The 24,604-nt window shown below is 47.9% G+C and overlaps 3 protein-coding genes and 2 non-coding genes across 5 annotated transcripts in view; all 5 read left to right on the top strand.

Moving 5' to 3' along the window:
* Positions 1-2,766: 2,766 nt before the first annotated feature.
* rsl1d1 (ribosomal L1 domain containing 1) lies at positions 2,767-8,786 on the top strand. Its single transcript, XM_056297499.1, has 9 exons — positions 2,767-2,850; positions 3,148-3,287; positions 3,383-3,521; positions 4,964-5,112; positions 6,180-6,281; positions 6,580-6,673; positions 7,568-7,699; positions 7,808-7,981; positions 8,198-8,786. The coding sequence occupies exons 1-9, from the start codon at positions 2,767-2,769 to the stop codon at positions 8,330-8,332; spliced, it is 1,149 nt and encodes a 382-aa protein (XP_056153474.1). The 3' UTR covers positions 8,333-8,786.
* Positions 4,674-4,802, top strand: LOC130128115 (small nucleolar RNA SNORA55). The gene has a single exon (XR_008811885.1). It is a non-coding gene; the product is annotated as a small nucleolar RNA SNORA55 (small nucleolar RNA).
* LOC130128114 (small nucleolar RNA SNORA55) lies at positions 6,338-6,466 on the top strand. Its single transcript, XR_008811884.1, has one exon. It is a non-coding gene; the product is annotated as a small nucleolar RNA SNORA55 (small nucleolar RNA).
* A 6,748-nt stretch (positions 8,787-15,534) lies between the features above and the next one.
* On the top strand, positions 15,535-17,255 carry LOC130127948 (transmembrane protein 238-like). Its single transcript, XM_056297662.1, has one exon. The coding sequence runs from the start codon at positions 15,706-15,708 to the stop codon at positions 16,210-16,212; it is 507 nt and encodes a 168-aa protein (XP_056153637.1). The 5' UTR covers positions 15,535-15,705; the 3' UTR covers positions 16,213-17,255.
* A 5,818-nt stretch (positions 17,256-23,073) lies between these two features.
* The window catches only part of snx29 (sorting nexin 29), a 150,190-nt gene continuing 148,659 nt past the window's right edge, over positions 23,074-24,604 (top strand). The window contains exon 1 of the mRNA XM_056297356.1: positions 23,074-23,437. Within this exon, the coding sequence (XP_056153331.1) occupies positions 23,431-23,437 (7 nt within the window). The 5' untranslated portion in view covers positions 23,074-23,430. The remainder of the gene's footprint in view (positions 23,438-24,604) is intronic.

Raw genomic sequence — 24,604 nt, 5'->3', positions numbered from 1 at the left:
TGTCAAACCTGGTACCTTCCAGTGACATCAGGGCATCTCTGCCCTCTTCGAAGAACACACTGGCTCCGTGTGCTGTCGCAGACTTCACAGAGAAGAGCTCTTGGGGGTACGATGGAATATATAGTGCGTTCCGCAGTGTCACTCTACACCGTCGCCCCTCACTGTCGAGCAGACATACCGTAGCATCTCCCCTGCCCTGCACCACACCAAAGGTGCGCTTACCGTCCGCCAGCTCCATGCAGTGTTTCTCTGGCTCGAACGAGCTGTCAAAGCTCTTGAACTTCTTCTTATCATTGACTATGTGGGAAGAAGCCCCACAGTCCACAATCAATCCTGGTTTGAACTGTTGCCGTCGTCCTGGTCCTGCTGAGCTGGTCTCTCCAGCCTGCACTCTGAAGATGTAGTCCTCTTCTTCCGCAGCATTCCCCGGTCCCTGACCTTGACCTGCTCCGTGACCACCACCGCCGCCGCCACCTTGCTCGTGTGCACGCCCGGTCCTTCTTCTTGCACACTTTGTCCGTGTGACCCTTGACCCGGCAGAAGCTGCACCACACGCTGCGTGAACAGTCCGATTTCCGATGGCCTTTGTCACCGCATCGCCAGCACACCGTTTGTTCATCATCTCCCTCACAGCGTTTCACTGGCTTTTTCTTAGGCGCTGCGTGGGCCTTCATCACCCTCTCGGACGTCTCGTCCGATGCTGTAGCATTAGCTACATCTTCAGCCGCCTCAAAGTCTCTCAATTGGCCTTAAATTGTCCCAATGTCAACTCACTGTCACCATGTGTCACCATTAGAGTGAATGGCTTATATCTCTCGGGTAACCCCCTCATCACCATGGCCACCATTAGTCCCTCACTCGGTGCTTCTCCCGCCCCTTCGAGAGCCGTAATGATTTGTTCAGCTCGGATAATGTATTCGGTTATTGTCTCATTATCAGCTTTCTTTAGCCCAGTCAGTGTTACATACAGGGTGACAATCCGGGGTCTGCCCTTACCAATGTAATGTTCCCGCAACACCCGTAGACTCTCCCTACCTTTGTTCTTCGTTTCTCTGAATATCAGTCCCAAGCTCGTGCTGTCCAATAAAGGCGCCAATGCGCAGCAGGCGTCCGCGTTCCGCTCCTCGTCTAGGGCCTGCTCTTCCGCTGTCAAAGGTCCCGCGGGCTCGGTAAGAATGGTGGTTTTCAGCCCCACACCATGCATGCAACAGAGCATTCGCTCTTCCCACGGTTCATACTCATCCGGCCTGTCCGCTGAATGTGGGCCACCTGCTCTTCTTCCGCTCCATCTCCCTAGGTAGCGTTAGCTTAGCTTCCCGATAGCCTCTCTCGATGCTAACTAGCTTCCCACTTGCTAACTTGCTACTCCGCGCTAACCTGCGCGCATCCCGCCATCCGAGGTTATCACACTTCGTGTACTTCTTTTATCAAACTACTAAATAACCCAGCGTTATCTGGGCCCATGACCTGTTAGAAGACTAGACTAATACTTTATGTCTATCTCTGCGCAGATGAAGTGGATTATTAAACCGTTATAAAGAATCGTACCGACTACCGAACTTCCGCTGGAGGGAAAAAATGCAGCCTCCGTTTATTCGGTCGTTTTGGGAGAAGAAGAAGAAAATGAACAGCGTCTCAGTGACGTAATCAATCCGCGCATGCAAGCGCAACACCGCCCACTTGTGGACAAACAAAGTCGTAAACAAAATAATAGTACACAGTAACACATAGTCATACAAATACACTGGTGTCATATCTCAACATCCCCTTACTCTCTGAGGCAATACCTACCACCTCCAAGAAGAATTAGGATCATAAGTGCTTTAGTTTTCGGTCCCGCTATCTACACTAACACACACACACACTAAACACCACACACACACACACACACACACACACATTACGAAAATATAGGAGTAGTGTGGTGACCCACATCTATATAACAAGAGACATTCACCTAAGAGGACGGTGTACCTTTAAGGGAAGAGGCGAGGGGTCAGGTAATGCACTTCCGCTTCCGGTTGACAGTTGAGTTCAGTGTCGTTGTCGAATGTATGACATGCTAAGTTGGCGCTAGTAAACTACCTCGACTACGTCTACTCTCACGTCTCCTGTCTCGTTGTTTTCTAACTCCACAGTAGATAATTTCCAATTTGTGCTCCACAGTTCCCCCCAACATGACCCGGTGTGTGTTGGGCCCATCTTTGACACCCCCTCTGGCGTTGGAACATATCTAGGGATTACTCTCCATCTAAAGTCCCTGCATGTGTTGGAGTGCTAGGTCTGCTTCCGTGCACATGTCCCCCCCCCCCCCCAGGCATCCTGTGTCATACACGTGTTTTCATTCTGAGTCCCACCTTGGCTCGTAGACTAAAGCATTTCTTATAGTTTGCAAATTGTTCTCCTGTCTCCATCTGCCATGTGCGTCTCAATGAGATACCTGTCTATAGATTTTATGAGTTCCCCCCCCCCAGTCTTTGTGTGCAGCAAGAAGATGCCTCGGCTGCAGATATCTGAAGAAGTCTGCTCTGTTCAGCATCTGCTGCAGTTTACTTCCGTCGTCCTCTTTGCGTGTTGCGTTGTGTAAATGGTGCACAAACCAGTTCGTTTAACCCAGCTTGTAACGTACAATCTCCGTAACGTGAAAATTGGCGCGGGTTTAAAATGACCGGGTTGTTTTTTTTTTTGTTGTTGCGTCGTGTAACCAAGCGGTATAAATAAAGGTTTTGGCTGCTGAGTGCGGTGACGTCACGCTCAGCTCTGCGCATGCGCACGATCGGTCAACACGTGAAAGCGGTCGGCATGGCGCAGAAAACCGAGGAGAAGGAGCTTGAGCTGGACCGGGCGCAGGTAACGGTCTTTGTGTGCAGCCACGTGGCGTCCCCTGTTTGTCGGTAAACGGTTAGTGACGGCGACGTGAAGTGACGGCTGTTACTTGGAAAACAACAAAGCTAAAACGCAATGAATGCGAACCGAGCTAGCGTTAGCTTGCTAGCCGGCCGGTTGGGGTTTCCACGAGTCAGCTAGCCAAGAGCGACCGAGTGCAACTTTGAGCCTCATCAGGCCCTGTTCTAACCCTGCGGTTCGGGACTTGGTCCACGGTCGTTTGGAGTTTCTCATTTTACATTTTCTCTCCCCCCCCCCCAGGTCAAAAAGGCCGTGCAAGCTCTGCAGGCTTTTTTGAAATCCAAATCCACCCCAGACTCGCTCTTCTTGAATGAAGCTCAGCAAATCTGCCTCCTCTTCACCCTCTGGAAGATTCCCAAAGAGGCGCAGCGCATCCGCATGTGAGTCTGACGAGACAACGCCACAGGTAGCTCTGAATTAACCCAAGGTGAACATGTGCTCCGTAACACTGCTGTGTCTCTCTACCCGGACCCAGCCCTCTGCCCCACGGCCAGTGGCCTGACGCCAACGAAGTGTGCCTGTTCACCAAAGACGAGCCCAACATGAGCCCGGAGCAAACGCAGAGGTTCTATAAGAAGCTGCTGGAGGAGAAGGGCGTCCAAAGGATTTCTGAGGTATGCAAACGGCTGTTAAAGCTGCCAAACAAATATTCCCAAGTATTTTGTATTATCGTTTGAGAGTAGGACATTTGACATTGTGATCTGTAGTGAGAGTAGGGTGCAGGTGGAGGAGAGCCTGGAGAGGTGGAGGTATGCACTGGAGAGAAGAGGAATGAAAGTCAGTAGGAGCAAGATGGAATACCTATGCGTGAATGAGAGGGAGGACAGTGGCATGGTCAGGATGCAAGGAGTGGAGGTGATGAAGGCATTTGAGTTTAAATACTTGGGGTCAACTGTCCAAAGTAACGGGGAGTGCTGTAGAGAGGTGAAGAAGAGAGTGCAGGCAGGGTGGAGCGGGTGGAGAAGTCTGTCAGGAGTGATGTGTGACAGAAGGGTACCAGCAAGAGTTAAAAGGAAGGTTTACAAGATGGTTGTGAGACCAGCTATGTTGTATGGTTTGGAGACAGTGGCACTGACGAAAAGACAGGAGGTGGAGCTGGAGGTGGCAGAGATGAAGATGATAAGATTTTCACTGGGAGTGATGAAGAAGGACAGGATTAGGAACGAGTATATTAGAGGGACAGCTCAGGTTGGACGGTTTGGAGACAAAGCAAGAGAGACAAGATTGAGATGGTTTGGACATGTGTGGAGGAGAGATGCTGGGTATATTGGGAGAAGGATACTGAATATGGAGCTGCCAGGGAAGAGGAGAAGAGGAAGGCCAAAGAGGAGGTTTATGGATGTGGTAAGGGAAGACATGCGGGTGGCTGGTGTGACAGAGGAAGACGCAGAAGACAGGAAGAAATGGAAACGGATGATCCGCTGTGGCGACCCCTAACAGGAGCAGCCGAAAGTAGTAGTAGTAGAGATTTGAGAGTAGGAAATTTAACTAGTCTACAGGCGGCTGTGGATGTCGAATCCAAAAGTGAACCAATATGCTTTCATGACTTCACCTACCAGCTTGGTTTTTGAAAAGAAATGTAGTTTGTGGGGGCAGTCACCTGTCAGGCATGGCAAATATCTGTTAACGTCCCACCCTGTTTAGAAGTCCAGATGGCTTCAGCATCAAAATAGCTGTTAAATATTTTCTGGTCTTTATGAATTTAAATGCCGATATGTTTTTCGTATGGAGTACGAGTTTTGTGATGGCGAACAAGCTGTCGGATAGCACTCCAGCAAACCCTCTGCACCTTGTCTGGTGTGGCAGAAGGGCAATACGAGTGACACAGAAACCTCAAAATTAATCCAGATGGTCCTCCTTGCAGTGGAGTCCGTCTCTACAGTTTTGACACATTTCATGTAAAATGTACAGCTTTCAGCAACATTTATTCAACACGTGTACTAGTTGATTAGGACATGTCCTAACTATACTATCAGATTAGATGCTGTTGTAGTGTATGTACATTGTCTTCTCAGTGTAGCTACTTACTGTGATGTGTCCCCTGTGTCTTGGTCAGATCATCCCATACAAGATGCTGAAGACTGAGTACAAACCCTACGAGGCCAAACGCCGCCTGCTGAGAAACTTTGACTTCTTCCTGTCTGATGACCGCATCCGACGTCTGCTGCCCTCTCACCTTGGCAAACACTTCTACGAGAGGAAGAGGTAAGAGCTCCTCTCTCTGTTTCTGTATTGGATGTAGTGGAAGACCTTTTAGTTCTGTGATTTGCATTGCCTCAGACCAGATGAACCACTAATTATCCCCTTCAGGGAAATTGAATTGCAGATTAAAACAAGGTTGACCTGAACAGTGTAAGAGACAAAAACAATTTCATGATCATCCATCCATCCATCCATTATCCAAACCGCTTACCCTGCTCTCAGGGTCGCGGGGATGCTGGGGCGGCAGGCGAGGAGACACCATGGACAGGCCGCCGGGCCACCACAGGGCAATTTCATGATTCTGCTTTGCCTAATTAGTGTGGGCAAGGGTGCCCTTCAAAAATATAGCCCTCTATGAAATAAACAAACAGACACAGAAACGTAATGCTGTCATTTAAAACAAAAATCAAACATCTAAGTATTATTAAATATATTGTTTGATACTTCTGACCAATCAGGAAAGAGTAATAACATAAAAATGAGGATGTCAGACAAGCGTAAAAAGCAAAGGAAGGATCAAATGGAACTGCTGAGTCTAAACTTGAGTTGAATCTAAAAATCCTGCTGCAAATAGACTCCTCTTGTTAGAAAAACCTTTTTCCGGCATCCGGGTAGCGTAGTGGTCTATTCCATCGCTTACCAACACAGGGGTCGGCGGTTCAAATCCCCATGTTACCTCCAGCTTGGTCGGGCTTCCCTACAGACACAATTGGCTGTGTCTGAGGGTGGGAAGCTGGATGTGGGTATGTGTCCTGGTTGCTGCTCTAGCGCCTCCTCTGGTCGATCGGGGGACCTGTTCAGGAGGGAGGGGGAACTGGGGGGAATAGCGTGATCCTCCCACGCGCTGCGTCCCCCTGGTGAAACTCCTTACTGTCAGGTGAAAAGAAGCGGCTGGCGACTCCACATGTATGGGAGGAGGCTTGTGGTAGTCTGCAGCCCTCCCTGGATCGGCAGAGGGGGTGGAGCAGAGACCGGGACGCTTGGAAGAGTGGAGTAATTGGCCAAGTACAATTGGGGAGAAAAGGGCGGGGGAGGAAAAAAGACTTAAGTGCGCTTCTTTTATTTTCCAGAGAGCCGCTTTGTGTGAACCTGATGAGCAAAACTCTTGCCAGAGATGTCGAGAGTATCGTTCAGGGCACCAGCCTGAAGGTGTCCAACAGAGGCTGCTGCTGGTAAGAGATGTACTGCCCATGGCCTTTCTGCCTCCTCTAGAAGGGAATTAAGATGCGCACCACAGCAAACCCGTTCTTTCCTGTTCAGTGTTTGTGGCGGGCAGTGATGGTGCCACAGAAAGTCAGAGTCTATCCAGATGGCCCTCCTCTTCAGTGGAGCCTGTCTCTACAGCTTTGACACATTTATACAGATTCATAGAATATGATAACTGTATTCATAGAAGTGATAACTTGCATATCGTTTTTTGTTTTAATTGTGTGTTGATCTCTCCTCTATTTTTGCTCGGTGCTGTTCTAGCATGGCACGTATCGCCCACTCCGGTATGACGACAGATGAGGTCACAGAGAACATTGAGACCGCCGTTAAAACGGTGGTGGCGAAACTACGAATGGTGAGTTTAAAAACTGAAGAACTGTCCGGTCCCTCTCTCTCTTGCCACAACTGGCTCAACAAACGTCACACTGCAGTTTGTTCTTTTCATACCAAATGGCATGAATGTCATAACGGTCACGTCAGTTTTGCACATGTACATTATATTTTACATCTGCCGGCACCGTTCAGGTCCGCCGATATGTCATTGGCGTCGTTCACTAGCGGAAGGCTTCCTTCTTTGTTCGTTGTAATAATGACTCGAACTTCAGAAACGCTGACCAACCCCAGATTACGTCATAACTTGGCAACAGCAAGCGACTCCCAACTCTTTAACCCTGACATTTATACACGATCAGCTCATATGGGCGTCTGTGTAGCGTGGCGGTCTATTCCGTTGCCCACCAGCACAGGGATCGCCAGTTTGAATCCCTGTGTTCCCTGCAGCTTGGTCAGGTGTTCCTACAGACACAACTGGCCGTGTCTGCGGGTGGGAAGCCAGATGTGGGTATGCGTCCTGGTCGCTGCACTAGCGCCTCCTCTGGTCGGTCGGGGGGGGCCTATTCAGGGTGGGGGTGGGGAGCTGGGGGGAGTAGCGTGATCCTCCCACGCGCTACGTCCCCCTGGTGAAACTCCTCACTGTCAGGTGAAAAGAAGCGGCTGACGACTCCACATGTATGGGAGGAGGTATGTAGTAGTCTGCAGCCCTCCCCGGATCAGCAGAGGGGGTGGAGCAGCGACCGGGACGGCTCAGAAGAGTGGGGTAATTGGCCGGGTGCAATTGGGGAGACAAAGGGGGGAAAATAAAAAGAAAAGAAATAAATGATCAGTTCATATTTGATGTATGTAATAACATCAGTGGTTGTGGTTTTAAGACCAGCGGTGTGGTGAATGATGTGCCTGTTGGCCCTTGCAGAACGGACCAGTGATGAAGCTCATCCACCTGAAGAGCCAGTCCTCAGCGGCTCTGCCCATCTACACGTCTGACCTGAGTCACCTCACCATGCTGGAGGACGCACGCAGACAGGCCAAGGCTGCCCGGGAAGAGGTAGGTGTGTGTGTGTGTGTGTGTGCACTCCTTTCTTTGCCTCGCATGCGTGCGGGTTATATTTCCAGACAAGCCACCAAGCAACTCGTTCGTGTTTCCAAATCGCAGAAAGCTGCAGCCAAAAAACAGGCAAAGAAGGACAAAGAGCCGAACACGACAAGCGACACAAAGACAGACGCTGCTGCAGGAGAGAAGAGAAAGAGCAAGGAGGAGGAGGATGATGATGATGAGATCCCACAGCTTGTTCCTATAGTAACACCAGCCAAAAGGCCCAAACAGGAGGTCAGTGCAACACACAACCACCAAATCACTTATTTTATTTTTAGGACGGGAGACTAGCCTGTGAGTGTGGTGGGTTTCTGGTGTACCGGGGTTATAAATACATACATAAATACATGTAAATCAATACAGCTGCTACTGGCACACCGGGGTCTCCGTCAGACACTAAGATGTTTATGAACAGATATGTTTTTCCCTCTCATTCTGTACATCTTTTAGAAACCATCCGAGAAGAAGAAGCTGGGGAAGACTGGCAAGTTGGTGAAAATCAAGAGCGTTCAAAACAGACGGAACCAGGCGGGCAGAAAGGGCGTCCCCCAGAAAAGCAAGCGAAAAATGTCAAAATCGAAGTGATTCAGGTGCACAGAGCTTCTCTGTTAACGCCGGACTGGCCTGCAGTCGGTATACGGTCGATATATTCAGAGAAACTGTCCTCTTACTCACTTGGCAAGCAAGTTATGGAACTGAATGGTGTGAAATCGTCATTCCTCCACCTTTATAACTGAGCATATTAAGCCTTTTGTAAAAACAGAAATTTTATAAAATTATAGTTATTTGCTGATATTTTCACGTCGAGGTGTAGGAAGTATTGGAGACGCCAAACTCAAGAGTTTCTTATTCAGCGAGGGGAATTAAATTAGATTGTCGCTGTCTTGTTAGGTAGTGTTATCTATCTGTCAGAAACACACAACGCCAATCTAATTTAACAGCCATTTATGCAGGACAATAAGGTCGATTACCACTGCCTTTTGTGTTACCGTCGGTCCGTTACTGCATTGCATATATACACATAATAAATGTTCTCTGTTTCTCTATGCAGTCTGTTTTTTGTTTTTGTAGCGTGAGTTGAAACCAGCGTTGTGTTTGCTTGGTGTTGATCCGGCTAGTACAGCTGCTAATGGACCAGATGCTGTATCGGGTGACACGCTGCTGTCGGCTCACCGTAGTGTAGACCTGGTTGTGCAGCTGCTGTGCAAAGCTGCTACCTCATTAAAGATGTGCATCCTAAAAGCATCTTCAATGGACGGTCTTGTGGCATCGGATGATTCAGTGTGTAATGTCTATAAGAAAACCCATCGCCCTAGCACGCTGAACTTAACAGAACGGTTTAATATTTGTGCTGTGTGGTTAACGTGTTAATATGTGGACGACATGTTGCTACACACACAAGCTGGGCTTGGTTTTGTGTTGCCACCCACATTTATTTATATCCGGACAGCTGCAACATTTGTACCGTTGGCATCGTTGTGAGTTGATCTAAAACTAATGTAATGATGGTGTTCGATGGCCGGGCTCTCTCATGACTGTACACGTGTCAGCAGGTAGAATGGGTTTGTTTATTCAGCCAGGACCTCCCTGAGTGTGACGGAGTGGAATTACAAGAGCTGAGTGGAGTTTACCTGGCTGAAGGAGGATAGAGAGAGGTATGGACTCACAGCTGGAAATTAACCACCGTCAACTCCTCGTGTCAGCGAGATGCGTCTGTCCTTTCCATCAGCGATGAGGGTGGGGAAACGGATTTTTTAACAAACCTGAAATCTAGTCCAGCACCCTGCAAACCTGAGGGGGATTAAGTGGGTATTGGTATTGGATGGATGTCATGGATCAAACGTCCTGGAAATATCATTGAAAATAGTCAAGTCAGGTTGTAAAATTGTGTTTTTACCCACCGACATGGCATATTCTTGGTGCATTTTTTTTTTTTTTTAGCAGAGATGGCATATTTTCACTCATAATTTTATGAAATGAGATGTGGTCGTTAATACCGAACAATATTACCTCCCGTCAGCAACGGCTGTCATTTATAACCAAGCAGAGTTCTGGAAAAGTTCCTGGAAAATGGTTTCCTGAATGGGAGTGGACACCTGATTCAAGAGATTTAACTGTTTTTGTGTGATACCGATCAAAAACAAGGTCATTAGAGAGATGACTCAAACGACAGCGAGCCGACACACCATCACTCTCCAGGTTGAAAGGATGGAGGGATGCGGCGAAGCGTCATTTCTGGGTCTCTCTGCATCGGACCATCCTGGGGGTCAAAGTTCACAGCTGGAACCTCACCGGGGCTGTTCCTACCTCCACAAGCCCGTCATCGCTGCCGTGATGGGAGCGCTCATGTCTGCTGCCGGAGCGCTCATCCTCCTCCTTCGCACCTCCGGCCTGATGGAGGCGCCGCACGCCATCGCCCCGGCCTGTCTGTCCGTAGGCTTCATGTTTGTGGCAGTGGGACTGGTCTGGATACCGGTACTGAGAGAGAAGAGGAGGAGGAAGAGGGCCGGGCAGGAGGTCTGGACCAGGAGTGGCTCTGTTAGCAGCATATGAAGAGGACAAAGACGGACAATGAAGATTTATGTAGTTCTAATTAAACCAGAGGATGGAAGAACCAGTAGAACTAGTAGATGGACCCATAGATGGTGTTCATTGACTTGCACAATCTCCTGGAAACAATGGATGATGATGAGAGGAAAGAGCGGCAGAGACACTTAAATGGATATTAACCTATCAATGTGTGATCCGTTGATGCTATAAACCTAGCTCTTCACTGCACTCTGCAACACCTGGAATCAACCAACACCTACGCCCGCATCCTGTTTATAGACTTTAGCTCGGCTTTCAACGCCATTAATCCCCTCACACTCTTCACCAGGCTTCTAGACATGAACATCAACTCAGCTGTGTGTTACTGGACTTCCTTAGAAACAGAATTTAATCTTTCAAGGTTAACAAAGCTACGTCACACCCTCTGACCATCCGTACTGGTGGACCTCAAGGCTGTGTTATCGCCTCCTTTTCTCCATCTACACCAACGAGTTTACGTCTGTCAGAATATTTAAGTATGTGGATGACATCACTATAATTGGACTTACCAATAATGATGAGACTCAGTACCACCAAGAGGTGAATTGGGCAGTACATTGGTGCAGCAACAATAACCTCTTTATACCTCTGTGGTTGCTACATCTCTGCACATCATCACCCTTTTTCTTGAAGATCGGCACCAGTATGCTTCTTCTCCACTCCTCAGGCATCCACTCACTTTCCAAGATTGTGTTAAACAATCTAGTTAAAAACTCCACTGCCATCTCTCCTAAACACCTCCATGCCTCCACAGGTATGTCATCTGGACCAACCACCTTTCCACTCTTCATCCTCTTCATAGCTGCCCTCACTTCCTCCTTGCTAATCCACCGCACTTCCTGATTCACTATCCCCACATCATCCAACCTTCTCTTTTTCCTTTTCTTCATCAGCCCCTCAACGTACTCCTTCCACCTTCTCAGCAGTCTCCTCACTTGCCAGCACATTTCCATCTCTATCCTTGATCGCCCTAACTTGCTGTACATCCTTCCCAGCTCGGTCCCTCTGTCTAGCCAATCGGTACAAGTCCTTTTCTCCTTCCTTAGTGTCCAACCTGTCATACAACTCACCATACTCCTTTTCCTTTTCCTTTGCCACCTCTCTCTTCACTTTACGCTGCATCTCCTTGTACTCCTGTCTACTTTCTTCATCTCTCTTGACTATCCCACTTCTTCTTTGCCAACCTTTTCCTCTGTATAATTTGCTGTACTTCCTCATTCCACCACTAAGTCTCCTTGTCTTCCTTTCTCTGTCCTGATGACACACCAAGTACCTTCCTAGCTGTCTCCCTCACTATTTCTGCAGGGGTTGTCCAGCATCCGGCAACTTCACTACCACCCAGTGCCTGTCTTAACTCCTCCCTGGACTCCACACAACAGTCTTCCTTCTTCAAGTTCCACCATTTGATCTTCGGCTGTGTCTTCACTCGCTTCCTCTTCTTGGTCTCCAATGTCATCCTACAGACCACCATCTGATGCTGCCTAGCTACGTTCTCCCGTCACCACCTTGCAGTTTCCAATCCCTTTCAGATCGCGCCTTCCAAATGAGATATAGTTCACCTGTGTGCACTTTCCTCCACTCTTATACGTCACCCTGTGTTCCTCCCTCTTCTTGAAATATGTATTCACCACAGCCATTTCCATCCTTTTCACAAAATCCACCACCATCTGTCCTTTCACATTCCTCTCCTTGAAACCACCACCAAGTCTTCTCCAATCACCAGTCTCTCCTCCTTGGGTATACTCTCCACCACTTCATCCAACTCACTCCGGAATTCTTCTTTCACTTCCATCTCACACCCAACTTGCGGGGCATATGTGCTGATAACATTCATCAACACACCTTCGATTTCCAGCTTCATACTCATCACGCTGTCTGACACTCTCTTCCCCTCCAACACACCCGTGACATACTCTTCCTTGAGAATTACCCCTACCCCATTGCTCCTCCCATTCACACCATGGTAGAAGAGTTTGAACCCTAGCTCCGATGCTCCTGGCCTTACTCCCCTTCCACCTGGTCTCTTGCACACACAGTATATTTACCTTCCTTCTCTCTATCATATCAGCCAGCTCTCGTTCTTTACCAGTCATAGTGCCAACATTCAAAACTTCTGACTCTCACCTCCACATGCCTACCCTTACTCCTCTCCCGCTGCCTCTGGACATGCCTTCCCCCTCTCCTTCTCCTTTGCCCAACAGTAGCATAGTTTCCACCGGCACCCTGCTAGCCAACAGTACTGGTGGCGGTCGTTGGTAACCCGGGCCTTGACTGATCCGGTATGGAAATGTGATTTATGATTGCCCTCCCTGACACAACCCTCCCCGTTTATCTGGGCTTGGGACTGGCACTAAGAATGCACTGGCTTGTGTATCCTCAGTGGCTGGGTTAACAATAACCTCTTACTCAATACCTCAAAAACAAGGGAAATAGATGTAGAAATCAGGAAGAGGACAAACATCAAAGTTCCAGGTCATATCTGACCAACCCATAACCCTGATAGACTCCTTCAAATTCCTCGGCACCTACATCAGTAACACTGAAGTGGAACATCAACACCAACCGTATCATCAAAAAGGCTCAGCAAAGACTGTACTTCCTCAGGCAATTGAAGAAGTATCATGTCAAAAAACACCTCTTGGTCCACTTCTATAAAGCCATCATAGAGAGTATCCTCACATCATCTCTCACTGTCTGCGGATTGTTACTAAAGCCTTCAGCATAGTTGGTTGTGACCTTCCCCCATCAACTCACCTTCAACCGAGCAACTAAAATAACCAGTGACCCCTCCGACCCAGCCCACCAGCTCTTCCAGCTCCTCCCGTCTGGAAGGTGCTACAGGTCCATAAACCAAAACCGCTCGATTCAAGAACAGCTTCTTTCCTACAGCAGTCAGAACACTTAACATCCCTTGCTAGCCCTCCTTGCTACAAGATCCCATATACTGACCTGAACGCACTGTATGTGTAGCAGTGTCATGTTGTTACGCTAGACTGTAAGCAAAGACTATTTTGATCTGCACACAGGCATACAGATGTCTCTTATTTTGAAGGAGCAAGAGTGGCCAAGTCAGTTGGTTTTATTGCATGGGTAACTTCCTTGTTTTTGTATTAATTTCTTACAAGATACGGTGTTATTTAATGGTCAAAAGTACATTTCAGAAGTCATTCCAAAGTAGACAGAATTCCTGCATCATATTTCAAAGCTGATATTTAGTGTTAGGGAGAATTTATTGTAACGGACTCATCCGTTGTTGGCGGGAGTTCTGTAACACTCCAGTCTGCACTTTTTTTCTGCTTTTGGACTTTGAGAGAGAATCAGGAACATTTATTTGTCATTTCATTTCATGCACTTGCGTACATGAAACCAGCTCACAGCAGTGCAACACAAAGACAAAAACACATCCAAGCTACAAGAACACATCTATCCAAACTACAAAAAACAAAAAATGTCACTGTCCAAGTGACACGAGCAGACCGGATGGCTGTCGGTTTGCATGGGCTAGCAGTTAGCTTAGCCTGCCCCGCTTCCACATCCTGTCAGACCGCCCTCGGTGTTTCCTCCACCTGCGCAGCTCCAGGCAGGACCGTGGTCTCAGGGCCCACCGGACACAGCAGACCAGGCTCCCCCCGGCCAATCCAACGCTAGTTCTCTCAGTCAGACACCTTCAACACACCTCCCTGCACTCCGCACGACGACACCAAAAACACAGTCAATGCCAGGCGAGGCTGCTGCCAGACCGCCCTCGGTGTTATCGGAACTGCCAGTCTGCATGGGCTAGCAGTTAGCTTAGCCTGCCCCGCTTCCACATCCTGTCAGACTGCCCTCGGTGTTTCCTCCTCCTGCGCAGCTCCAGGCAGGACCGTTGTCCCAGGGCCCACTGGATACAGCAGACCAGGCTCCCCCCTGGCCAATCCAACGCTAGCTCTCTCAGTCAGACACCTTTGACACACCTCCCCGCACTCCGCACGACGACACCAAAAACACAGTCAATGCCAGGCGAGGCTGCTGCCAGACCGCCCTCGGTGTTATCGGAACTGCCAGTCTGCATGGGCTAGCAGTTAGCTTAGCCTGCCCCGCTTCCGCGTCCTGTCAGACCGCCCTCGGTGTTTCCTCCTCCTGCGCAGCTCCAGGCAGGACCGTGGTCTAAGGGCCCACCGGACACAGCAGACCAGGCTCCCCCCGGCCAATCCAACGCTAGCTCTCTCAGTCAGACACCTTCGACACACCTCCCCGCACTCCGCACGACGACACCAAAAACACAGTCAATGCCAGGTGAGGCTGCTGCCAGACCGCCTTCGGTGTTATCGGAACTGCCAGTCTGCATGGGCTAGCAGTTAGCTTAGTTTGCCTCGCTTCCGCGTCCTGTCAGGCCGACCTCGGTGTTTCCCCTCGGGGCACAGCTCCAGGCAGGGCTGTGGTCCCTGGGCCCACAGGATGCAGCAGACCAGGCTCTCCCAGCAGATCCAGCGCCAGCTCTCCCAGCCGTCAAATGAAGACACACACTTAGACGCAGACATGGACAGAGACGCCGCATGGACGGTACTGGGCGAGGCCGCTGCAAAAGTGAATTCACACCGCCATCTGAAAAAACATGATATGAAAATGGTATGATATGAATATGAAAGAAATGATACGGGATGATATGAAAGCATGAATCAACATCCCTCGCTCAGGTTGTGCTCCAGCAGAGTTTGGCAGTTTCTTAAATGGAAGAAACATGACGGGTCAGCAATTTAATATGTTGATCGAAGTACCGAGATAGTTCCCAGATTAGACTGTACAGCTGAAGAAAGGGACCCAATGCTTACTATCTATCTGTCTAGAAATGAGGATGTTTGTGGAGAGGATGTTGAGTGATTGTGTACATGTGTTTTTTTGTGTTTATGAGAATGTTTGGCGTGTGTGCAGGGCAGACTTTTGTTGACGTTGTGGCATTCATCTCTTTGTGTATGTGTGTGTGTATGTGTGTGTGCGTGCGTGCGCTCAGGTATGTGGATGGACTTTGAAAACTCCATTTTAATGTCAGTCTAAAGGCCTCCGGTCATTTCCCATCCTCCTCCCTGTCCAATCCGAATCACCTCTTCATGTGCTCCGCTGCTGATAAGAGCTGCTGCTGTGGTTGGACTTTGAACCGAATTTCTGCAGGTAGTACTTCCCTGTGTGTGTGTGTGTGTGTGTGTGTGTGTGTGTGTGGAGCTCGCCACGCTTCACCGCCCTCGGCAGGTAGTCTGCGCCCGTCACGCCGCCGACATCTGTGCAATCCAAACTGTTTCTACATTTTGGAAAAGGACGTTGGGGATTACTTGTCCGGGAGAAGACGGAGCACTTTGGATCTGGAGGAAGCCCCGCGACTCTAGGCCAGCGACATGTCGACCCCTGTGCAGGTGCAACCGACGGTCGCAGAGAGGAGGTACGGAGGAGTCGGCCGCTGCAAGTGCTCCTTCTGGTTCGCGGTGGCCCACGACCTCCTAGGGGTCCTCGTCATAATGGTGGGGGTGTTCGGGGGCCTCGCCGTCCACGACCTGTTCATCTACGCCGGGGCCATCATCATCTTCTTCAGCCTGATCTGGTGGGTGTTCTGGTACTCCGGGAACATCGACGTGGCGCCGGAGGAGCTGGAGGACGACGTGGGCCTGAGCAAGCGGAAGAACCGGGGCATCGGCCGGGTGGTGAGGCACGTGTCCAACCGCCTGTCCAGCAGCTTCCGGAACTCCTTCAGGAGGAGCGGCGACCCCGCGGGGCGGCGGCCGGCCGGAGACACCAGAGCCCCTCCCGGCCAGCGGCCGGCTGCAGACGTGGTCCTGTCCGTTCTAAACGAAAACACCCGTGGCTCCGCGTCCGACCAAGTCGCTCGAGAGACCATGACCGTGTGATGTGACTCGGTTCAGCTCAGCCGTGTGCGCCCGCTTCCCAACACGCAGACGCAGCCAGACCACGTGAAGAGACCCGAGAGTAAACAGACCCAGAATGCACCTGAAGGATTTAAACACGACTGCCCCAAAAACCCTTAAATTCGATAGCTGTGACAGTTCATGCTGCCTTCCACGCTAAGTGTAAGCTGGCTCCAAAAACAACATGGCTCTTCGCCGTCTGTGTTAAAGAGGTTTTACCTGCCGGTAGAACTGGATAAGATCCAGAAACGCTTTATCTAGAAGACAGCGGGTAAACGTTGCCTCACACCGACTTTGTGGCAGGTCTGTGTACCTTGCAGCCTTCCTGGGAACCGGGGATTGAAAAGGGCGGTAAAAGATTAATCGGGCAGACCTGAAATGATGTCAACAATGTTAAATCTTTACTGGTTTATCTGGGCTTGCGTCTGTTATCTCTTTTTCGCCAGGACGGTCCCGGTTCTGCCTTGGCGCCTTTTATAGAACCGCCCCCCCCCCATTTCGTTTGAGAACCGAACGCCACGTGGCGGAAGTTGGGGTGGTTTCCGTCATGGCGGACAGAACGCATCTGCCCTGCTTTCTTTTTTCAGATTTGCTTTTATGTCTCTGCTTTCCGGAAGCCTCTCTCGCCGCCGCCGCTGCCGCTGCCGCTTTCGCTTATGTTTTATCAAAATGGCGGCGAATTTTCTTGTGGTAGCCCCGCCCATATCCGCTGACGTCACTGGTTCCAACTTTTGGAGCAGCAATTTTTGGGAGCCGTGCCGGTGCCAGCTTCTTTTTGGAACCGGATGTAGATCAGGCGCCCTTTTCATAGCCCACAGTGGTCTCTTCACAGTATGATGAGAGAAGACGTCAAAGCTGCGGATCACTGTGCAGCACAAGTCACCTGCCAGCCAGTCTTCACCTGTCTGTCTGCTGCTCTGGTTTCCTTTAGGCCTGCTGAAATACAATGACGTTCACACGCCTGATGCAAGCATGTAGAAACAGTCTGTCACCTATTTATTACTGAATAAACTGCCTGGCTTGTCCCTGGCTTGTCCCTGTGTTGTCCCTGGCTTGTCCCTGTGTTGTCCCTGGCTTGTCCCTGTGTGCTGGCTGGCGACCTAAGAGAATCTCTCCGCCTTCCTTCCACCCAGAATGTATTTAAATGGATGAAGATGGATGAATAAGCTGTTTAGAAGCAGGCCACTCCATTCCCATACAAGTGAAACATTTAGGCGTCGTTATGTAATTTAATATTTTTTATTTCGACGTATGAGCTTGCCCGTTATATTCTGTGTAATCAAACACACACACACACACACACACACACACACACACACACACACACACACACACACACACACACAAACTGGGAGTGCATTTAATCAAGTTCATGTCATCCTATTCTTGTGGGGACCCCTCACTGACTACATTGATTTACTGGTCCTTAACCCTAACCATCATAACTACATGCCTAACCTTAACCCTTACCCTAACCTTAACCTAATCCTAATTCTAACCTTAACCCTTACCCTAACCCTTACCCTAACCTTAACCCTTACCCTACCTTAACCCTTACCCTAACCTTAACCTAATCCTTACCCTAACCTTAACCCTTACCTTAACCTTACCCTAACCTTACCCTAACCTTAACCTAATCCTAACCCTAATTCTAACTTTAACCCTTACCCTAACCCTAACCTTAATCCTAATTCTAACCTTAACCCTTACCCTAACCCTTACCCTAACCTTAACCCTTACCCTAACCCTTACCCTAACCTTAACCTAATCCTAATTTTAACCTTAACCCTTACCCTAACCCCAACCCTAACCTAATCCTAATTCTAATTTTAACCCTAACCCTTACCCTAACCTTAACCCTTACCCTAACCTTAACCCTTACCCTAACCTTACCCTAACCCTTACCCTAACCTTAACCCTTACCCTAACCTTAACCTAATCCTAATTCTAATTTTAGCCCTTACCCTAACCTTAACCTAACCCTTTCCTAACCTTAACCCTTACCTTAACCTAATTCTAACCTTAGCCCTTACTCTAACCTAAACCTAATCCTAATTCTAATTTTAACTCTGACTCTAACTTTAACCTAATCCTAATCCTAACCTTAACCCTGACTCTAACCTTAACCTAATCCTAATCCTAACCTTAAACCTGACTCTAACCTAAACCTAATCCTAATTCTAACCTTAACCCTAAACCCAATAGGTTTAGAGTAGACCCTTTTCCTCACGGGGACTCATAAAATGTCCTCACAAGGTAGGTGGTACACACACACTCAGGACATTTTTGATAATTATAATTTATAATATATTAAGATAGATGTAGGGGAAAAACTTGAATTCATAGCAGTACAAGTAATTTATAATATACATGTAAAAAACTTATAATTGCTGATAATCATCCCCTGAGTCCTCGAGCCTGGTTTCCTTTGGACTGAATGTCACGTCATGCTGATTTATGAAACTGACAGTTTTGTGGGTTAGAGTCGGGGTTTGTGTTTTAATTGTTAGAATACACGCACAAGTCAAATTCTGTCCACTCTGCTGCCTTTGTCAAGAGAGCCCCTGTAGGGCCGGTAGGGGGCAGCACACATCAGTTTTAACCCTTACATACTCTTCATAGTCTATAGTAGTACTATATCAAGTTTTACGACTCTTGCTACATAGTAATCATATCATAGTAGTACTACTATATGAAATATTAGGACTCTTGCTACATAGTAATCATATAGCTGTACAATATGAAGTAGTACTACTCTTGCTACATAGTAATCCAATCATAGTAGTACTATATGAAGTGGTAGTACTCTTGCTACATAGTAATCATATCATAGTAGTACTATATGAAGTATTAGTACTCTTGCTACATAGTAATCATATCATAGTAGTCCTATATGAAGTATTAGTACTCTTGCTACATAGTAATCATATCTTATTAATACTATATGAAGTAGTAGTACTCTTGCTACATAGTAATCATATCTTATTAATACCATATGAAGTATTAGTACTCTTGCTACATAGTAATCATATCTTATTAATACTATATGAAGTAGTAGTACTCTTGCTACATAGTAATCATATCTTATTAATACTATATGAAGTATTAGTACTCTTGCTACATAGTAATCATATCTTATTAATACTATATGAAGTAGTAGTACTCTTGCTACATAGTAATCGTATCATAGTAATCCAAAGGATTCAATTCCTTTGGATAACCATAACCTGGATGAATGAGAACATTCACAGACATATCATAGTAGTTCTATATGAAGTCGTATTACTCCTGCTACATTGTAATCATATCATAGTAGTTCTATATGAAGTCGTATTACTCCTGCTACATTGTAATCATATCATAGTAGTTCTATATGAAGTCGTATTACTCCTGCTACATTGTAATCATATCATAGTAGTTCTATATGAAGTCGTATTACTCCTGCTACATTGTAATCATATCATAGTAGTTCTATATGAAGTCGTATTACTCCTGCTACATTGTAATCATATCATAGTAGTTCTATATGAAGTCGTATTACTCCTGCTGCATTGTAATCATATCATAGTAGTCATATATGAAGTCGTAGTACTCTTGCTACATAGTAAACATATCATAGTAAAGAGTGCATGTCCTTTTGAGTACATGTGGTGTCGGTGTCTTAGATCATCTACAGGTGGTGAAGAGGAGAATCTGAGTACAAAGTAGATTTACGTTGACACATCAGTATATAAAAGACATGTATATCACCAGCATGACAACATTAAATGTGGAGTGCAGGTAGGAGGACGAGTCAATAAAAGACACTGACAATAATGATTTCTAAGTTAGTAAAGACACACTTATAATAACTTGCAGCAGTAGTAACAGTTGATGAGTCACATTAGCTGCACAGTGCCACTGAAGACCATTCAATGATTGGCAGAAGAAGAGGAAGGGGAACGTTTTTAGGCCCTTAAAAGAAAGAAAGAAAAGAAATGGGCGAGTCAGTAGGTCTGATGGACCCCGGAGGACCAGAGCATCCAGTTGCTGCTGAGATACACAAAGGGAGGAAGACACCACACCACACAGGCAGATGGAGACGCACAGCTGCTGTAACGTGCATGGGTAAGTAGACACGTTGGTCCTTGACTGACGAGTCGGAGCCTCTAGTCCAGTGTTTTTCAACCGGGGGTCCGCGGACCCCTCGTGGTCCGTGGTGTAATTGCAAGGGGTCCGTGAAAATAAAATATCTTTAAAAAAAGATCCTATGACATTTATAGAAATAGGATTATTTTACTCAAATGTGACTGAGACCTTTATCTACCTAAACTATAAAGGGTAACAGGACTTCTTTCTCTAATTACATCTGTTTCACAAGTGTAATTTATTGTATTTTAATAAGAGATCTCGCTCCCGTTTGCATTGTTAAAAGTTACTGCATAAAAATTCTGTTGTTACATATATCTGAAAGTTGCTGAATACATATTCTGTTTTGTTACATATATCTGAAAGTTACTGAATACATATTCTGTTTTGTTACATATATCTGAAAGTTACTGAATACATATTCTGTTTTGTTACATATATCTGAAAGTTACTGAATACATATTCTGTTTTGTTACATATATCTGAAAGTTACTGAATACATATTCTGTTTTGTTACATATATCTGAAAGTTACTGCATAAGAATTCTGTTTTGTTACATATATCTGAAAGTTACTGAATACATATTCTGTGTTGTTACATATATCTGAAAGTTACTGAATACATATTCTGTTTTGTTACATATATCTGAAAGTTACTGCATAAGAATTCTGTTTTGTTAACTATATCTAAGTTACAACTGAATGCTCTTATTTTTGCCCCAAAGAGTGAATAAATGCTATCATGCAATTTAAAATGCAGTTTCTACTGTTTCTATCAAATTGCAACCCCCTCCCCCAAGATCAGGTGGAGGGGTCCTCAGGGTAGATCAAAAATACGCAGGGGGTCCAGGACCCCAAAAAGGTTGAGAACCACTGCTCTAGTCGACTGGTTAGCGTTGTCGCTTGCGGAGTGGGAGACACGGGTTCGCGTCCCGGCCTTGGTGACGGGTTCCAAGACTGTCCCCCCCCCCGGATTCGCTATAGTACTGTAGGTTACCTACGCTCAGACAGAAAAAGTAAACAGACAAGATGGCAGAGAGAGGGTGTAGCTTTTCGTAAACAAACTCTTGTTTATTTCGGCTCTATTACACATCCTGCCAAAACAACTCAACAAAACACACAAACATCGTAAAAAAAAAGCTTCAAGCCCCGTCAAAAACCCCCCAGAGCTATAGGTCCCGTTGAAATAAATTAATTAACCCCCCCCCCCCCCAGAGCTATAGGTCTATTCCATTGCCTATCAACACCGCCGGTCCGAATCCCCGTGTTACCTCCGGCTTGGTCGGGCGTCCCTACAGACACAACTGACCTTTCGCAAAGCCCCGCCTCCCTTAGTTACTGTTGCTACGCCCGTCAAGCATTTCAGAACTCTCCAGGAAGTAGCCGGGAAACACCAAAACATGAAGGAAGAAATCGGCGCGTTGTGTGGGTAAAAGTAACAGTAATAATACGTTAGCTGTATTAGCTATCAATAATAATGTACAGTAATAGTACGTTAGCTGTATTAGCTATCAATAATAATGTACTGTAATAGTATGTTAGCTGTATTAGCTATCAATAATAATGCACAGTAATAATACGTTAGCTGTATTAGCTATCAATAATAATGTACAGTAATAATACGTTAGCTGTATTAGCTAGCAATAATAATGTACAGTAATAGTACGTTAGCTGTATTAGCTATCAATAATAATGTACAGTAATAGTACGTTAGCTGTATTAGCTATCAATAATAATGTACAGTAATAATACGTTAGCTGTATTAGCTATCAATAATAATGTACAGTAATAGTACGTTAGCTGTATTAGCTATCAATAATAATGTACAGTAATAGTACATTAGCTGTATTAGCTAGCGTAACCAGTTATTTTCTTGCCCGGTGCGGGATTCGATACGGGTGTACTGCACCATAAGGCGACATCATTAACCGCTCGGCTACAGGGTCAGACCCGTTAGCTAGCGGCTAACGTGTCTTATTACTAGTTTACAGTAGCTAGTAGCTAGCTTAGCTTGGAGCAGACAGGTATTGGTGTTGATTCTGGATGGAGGAAGCTGGCCATGGGGTGGGTCTGCTATACTGCCAGATCTACTGCCCACATTGCGCTTCTTGGGTTCTGGGTTTGGGGAAGGGGAAGAGAATGACACCCCTCCAACTTTTCACATATCTAGTATCCGGTCTGCAGATCCATAGGCACACCGTTTCACCATGTTGCTGTGTGTCTGAAAGCTTGACGGACTGTTGCTAAGGTGGGATTGGACCAGCACCGTTCTGGGGCGGTACTTTGTGCGAAAGGTCAGTTGGCCGTGTCTGCGGGTGGGAAGCCGGATGTGGGTATGTGTCCTGGTCGCTGCACTAGCGCCTCCTCTGGTCGGGTCGGGGGGAGGGCTGTTCGATCCTCCCCCGCGCTACGTCCCCCTGGTGAAACTCCTCACTGTCAGGTGAAAAGAAGCGGCTGGCGACTCCACGTGTATGGGAGCAGTGTGCAGCCCTCCCCGGATCAGCAGAGGGGGTGGAGCAGCGACCGGAAGAGCGGGGTAATTGGCCGGAGACAAGCGGGGAGAAAAAGGGAGGGTGGAAAGGTGAAGAGAGAAACAAAACCCTACAAACAGAAAAAACTACAAATCCCATCACCGCTCTCGGGTCACGTGACCCGGTGTGTTGGTCATGTGACCGCAGCGCCGCACAGCCTCTCTTTCCGCTGTGTCACCGGGGCGGTGCGGGGGAAAACACGTTTTGTACCAGTCCGCCACAGTTCACACCAGCCGCTCCGGGGTCGCGAACCAGCGCCCGGCCGTCTCGTCTTACGGGTTCGTGGCTTCAGCAGGTCCGCCGGACTGCGGGAGAGGGACGCGCCCGGCTCGACGGGGCACGCAGCGGCTCCTCGGCAGGCCTGTGGCCGTTCCCCGCGTCGGCGTCGCTCACCAGCCCGCGGCCGTGAGCGGCAGAGCGGGCATGAAGGGCAGCGTGACCCGGTCCCCGGGTCTGAGGCGGTGACGGTGTCCGGACGTACCCTCTCTCACCCACCACCCGCTGGTCGTTTAGATGTCTCCGTCGGAGGTGGGCTGTCAGAATGAACGGTGAGTTTGGTTGTCGGGAAGTTTGTTTTTTTGGAGCATCAATCAAAAAAAAAATCCAATCAATCAATCAGTCAGTCAGTCTTTGTCAGTACCGCACGTTTTGCTCATTAAAATGCGCGTGACATGAAGTAGATGTGCACAGGCGGTCGTGATGAAGGACGGAAAGAGGCAGACGTCCTGTCTCTGGGTTTTGATTCCTCATCCGTTCCCTTGATTCCTCCCCCGTCGCTGGGAAGTTGCTGAGCGGAACCTGGACAAGTAGCAGGGCTGGTGGTGGTGGTGAGGATGCAGCACCAGTCGCACGTTTCGGCTGTGGGCTGGAAACGACACGTTCTCTGCACGTCACCTCGCACCGCTGACGTGATGCCGTCGTGACAGTCAGGTGGCAGGCGGACCGGACCGGGCAGATCCCGGGTTTGTGACGTCACAAACCCAGTTCCTTTTCGGTGGGAGTCAGTCACTCAGTTATGGGAACTTTCAACCGGTCCCGTTTAGGCAGCACCCACCCGTCAGCCTTGGTGGGTCTTGAACCGCTCGGTGACTTTTCACCATGACACATAGGGAGATAAACTCCCACAGGGGGGTAGTTTATCTCCCTTCCTCTGGGCCTTGAAGCCGGGTCTGTTTCAGGGGCAATCAAACCCCTGGTTCGAGACTCTCAAATCAGTCATGTCTTAACGCAAATATCGGATGAACTGCACAAAAGTAGGGCATTTGAATCCCGTCCACCCCTGTGTTCAGTCAGTCATGAGGAGGCCTGTGACTGACCGGCCCATCTGACTGACGAACGCTTTCCAAGCAAAATCATTCACTGCATGAATGAGCGTCCCAGCAGCACACACTGAGTCAGCCCCGCTGCTAAAAGCCGGATCACTCTGGATGCGGTTCCGCTTGAGAGTTTGCTGGTTTTGCAAAAGCAAGTTGGGGCAAAACAGCCTTCGCAGGGGGGGGACTCCGGCTTGTGATTTTTACCGGCATTCATCCTGCTAGTTTGAGAGTAAGCATGTCTCACGCTCCGCTTGAAGCGGAAAGGTCTGTTGGGGGGGGAAGACGTGTGGTGCTCGTAAAACGTCCAGACTCGGAAACAAGTGAGCCCGGCGTCTTATTTGTGACTTCCACTCGCAGGGCAGGACTCACTTAGTTCGCAGTGTGTACCTTCATGAGTCA

The sequence above is a fragment of the Lampris incognitus genome, chromosome 17 (genome assembly GCF_029633865.1).
Source record: "Lampris incognitus isolate fLamInc1 chromosome 17, fLamInc1.hap2, whole genome shotgun sequence".
Lineage (NCBI taxonomy): Eukaryota > Metazoa > Chordata > Actinopteri > Lampriformes > Lampridae > Lampris > Lampris incognitus.
This window is presented reverse-complemented; position numbering and strand designations above follow the sequence as displayed.

Excerpts from the sequence above, each read along its gene's own strand:
- LOC130127948 (XM_056297662.1), top strand. The coding sequence starts at position 15,706 with ATGTCGACCCCTGTGCAGGTGCAACCGACGGTCGCAGAGAGGAGGTAC.
- rsl1d1 (XM_056297499.1), top strand. The coding sequence starts at position 2,767 with ATGCGCACGATCGGTCAACACGTGAAAGCGGTCGGCATGGCGCAGAAA. Across the intron at positions 3,522-4,963 it reads GCGTCCAAAGGATTTCTGAG|ATCATCCCATACAAGATGCT; the intron begins GTATGCAAACGG and ends TGTCTTGGTCAG. Across the intron at positions 6,674-7,567 it reads TGGTGGCGAAACTACGAATG|AACGGACCAGTGATGAAGCT; the intron begins GTGAGTTTAAAA and ends TGGCCCTTGCAG.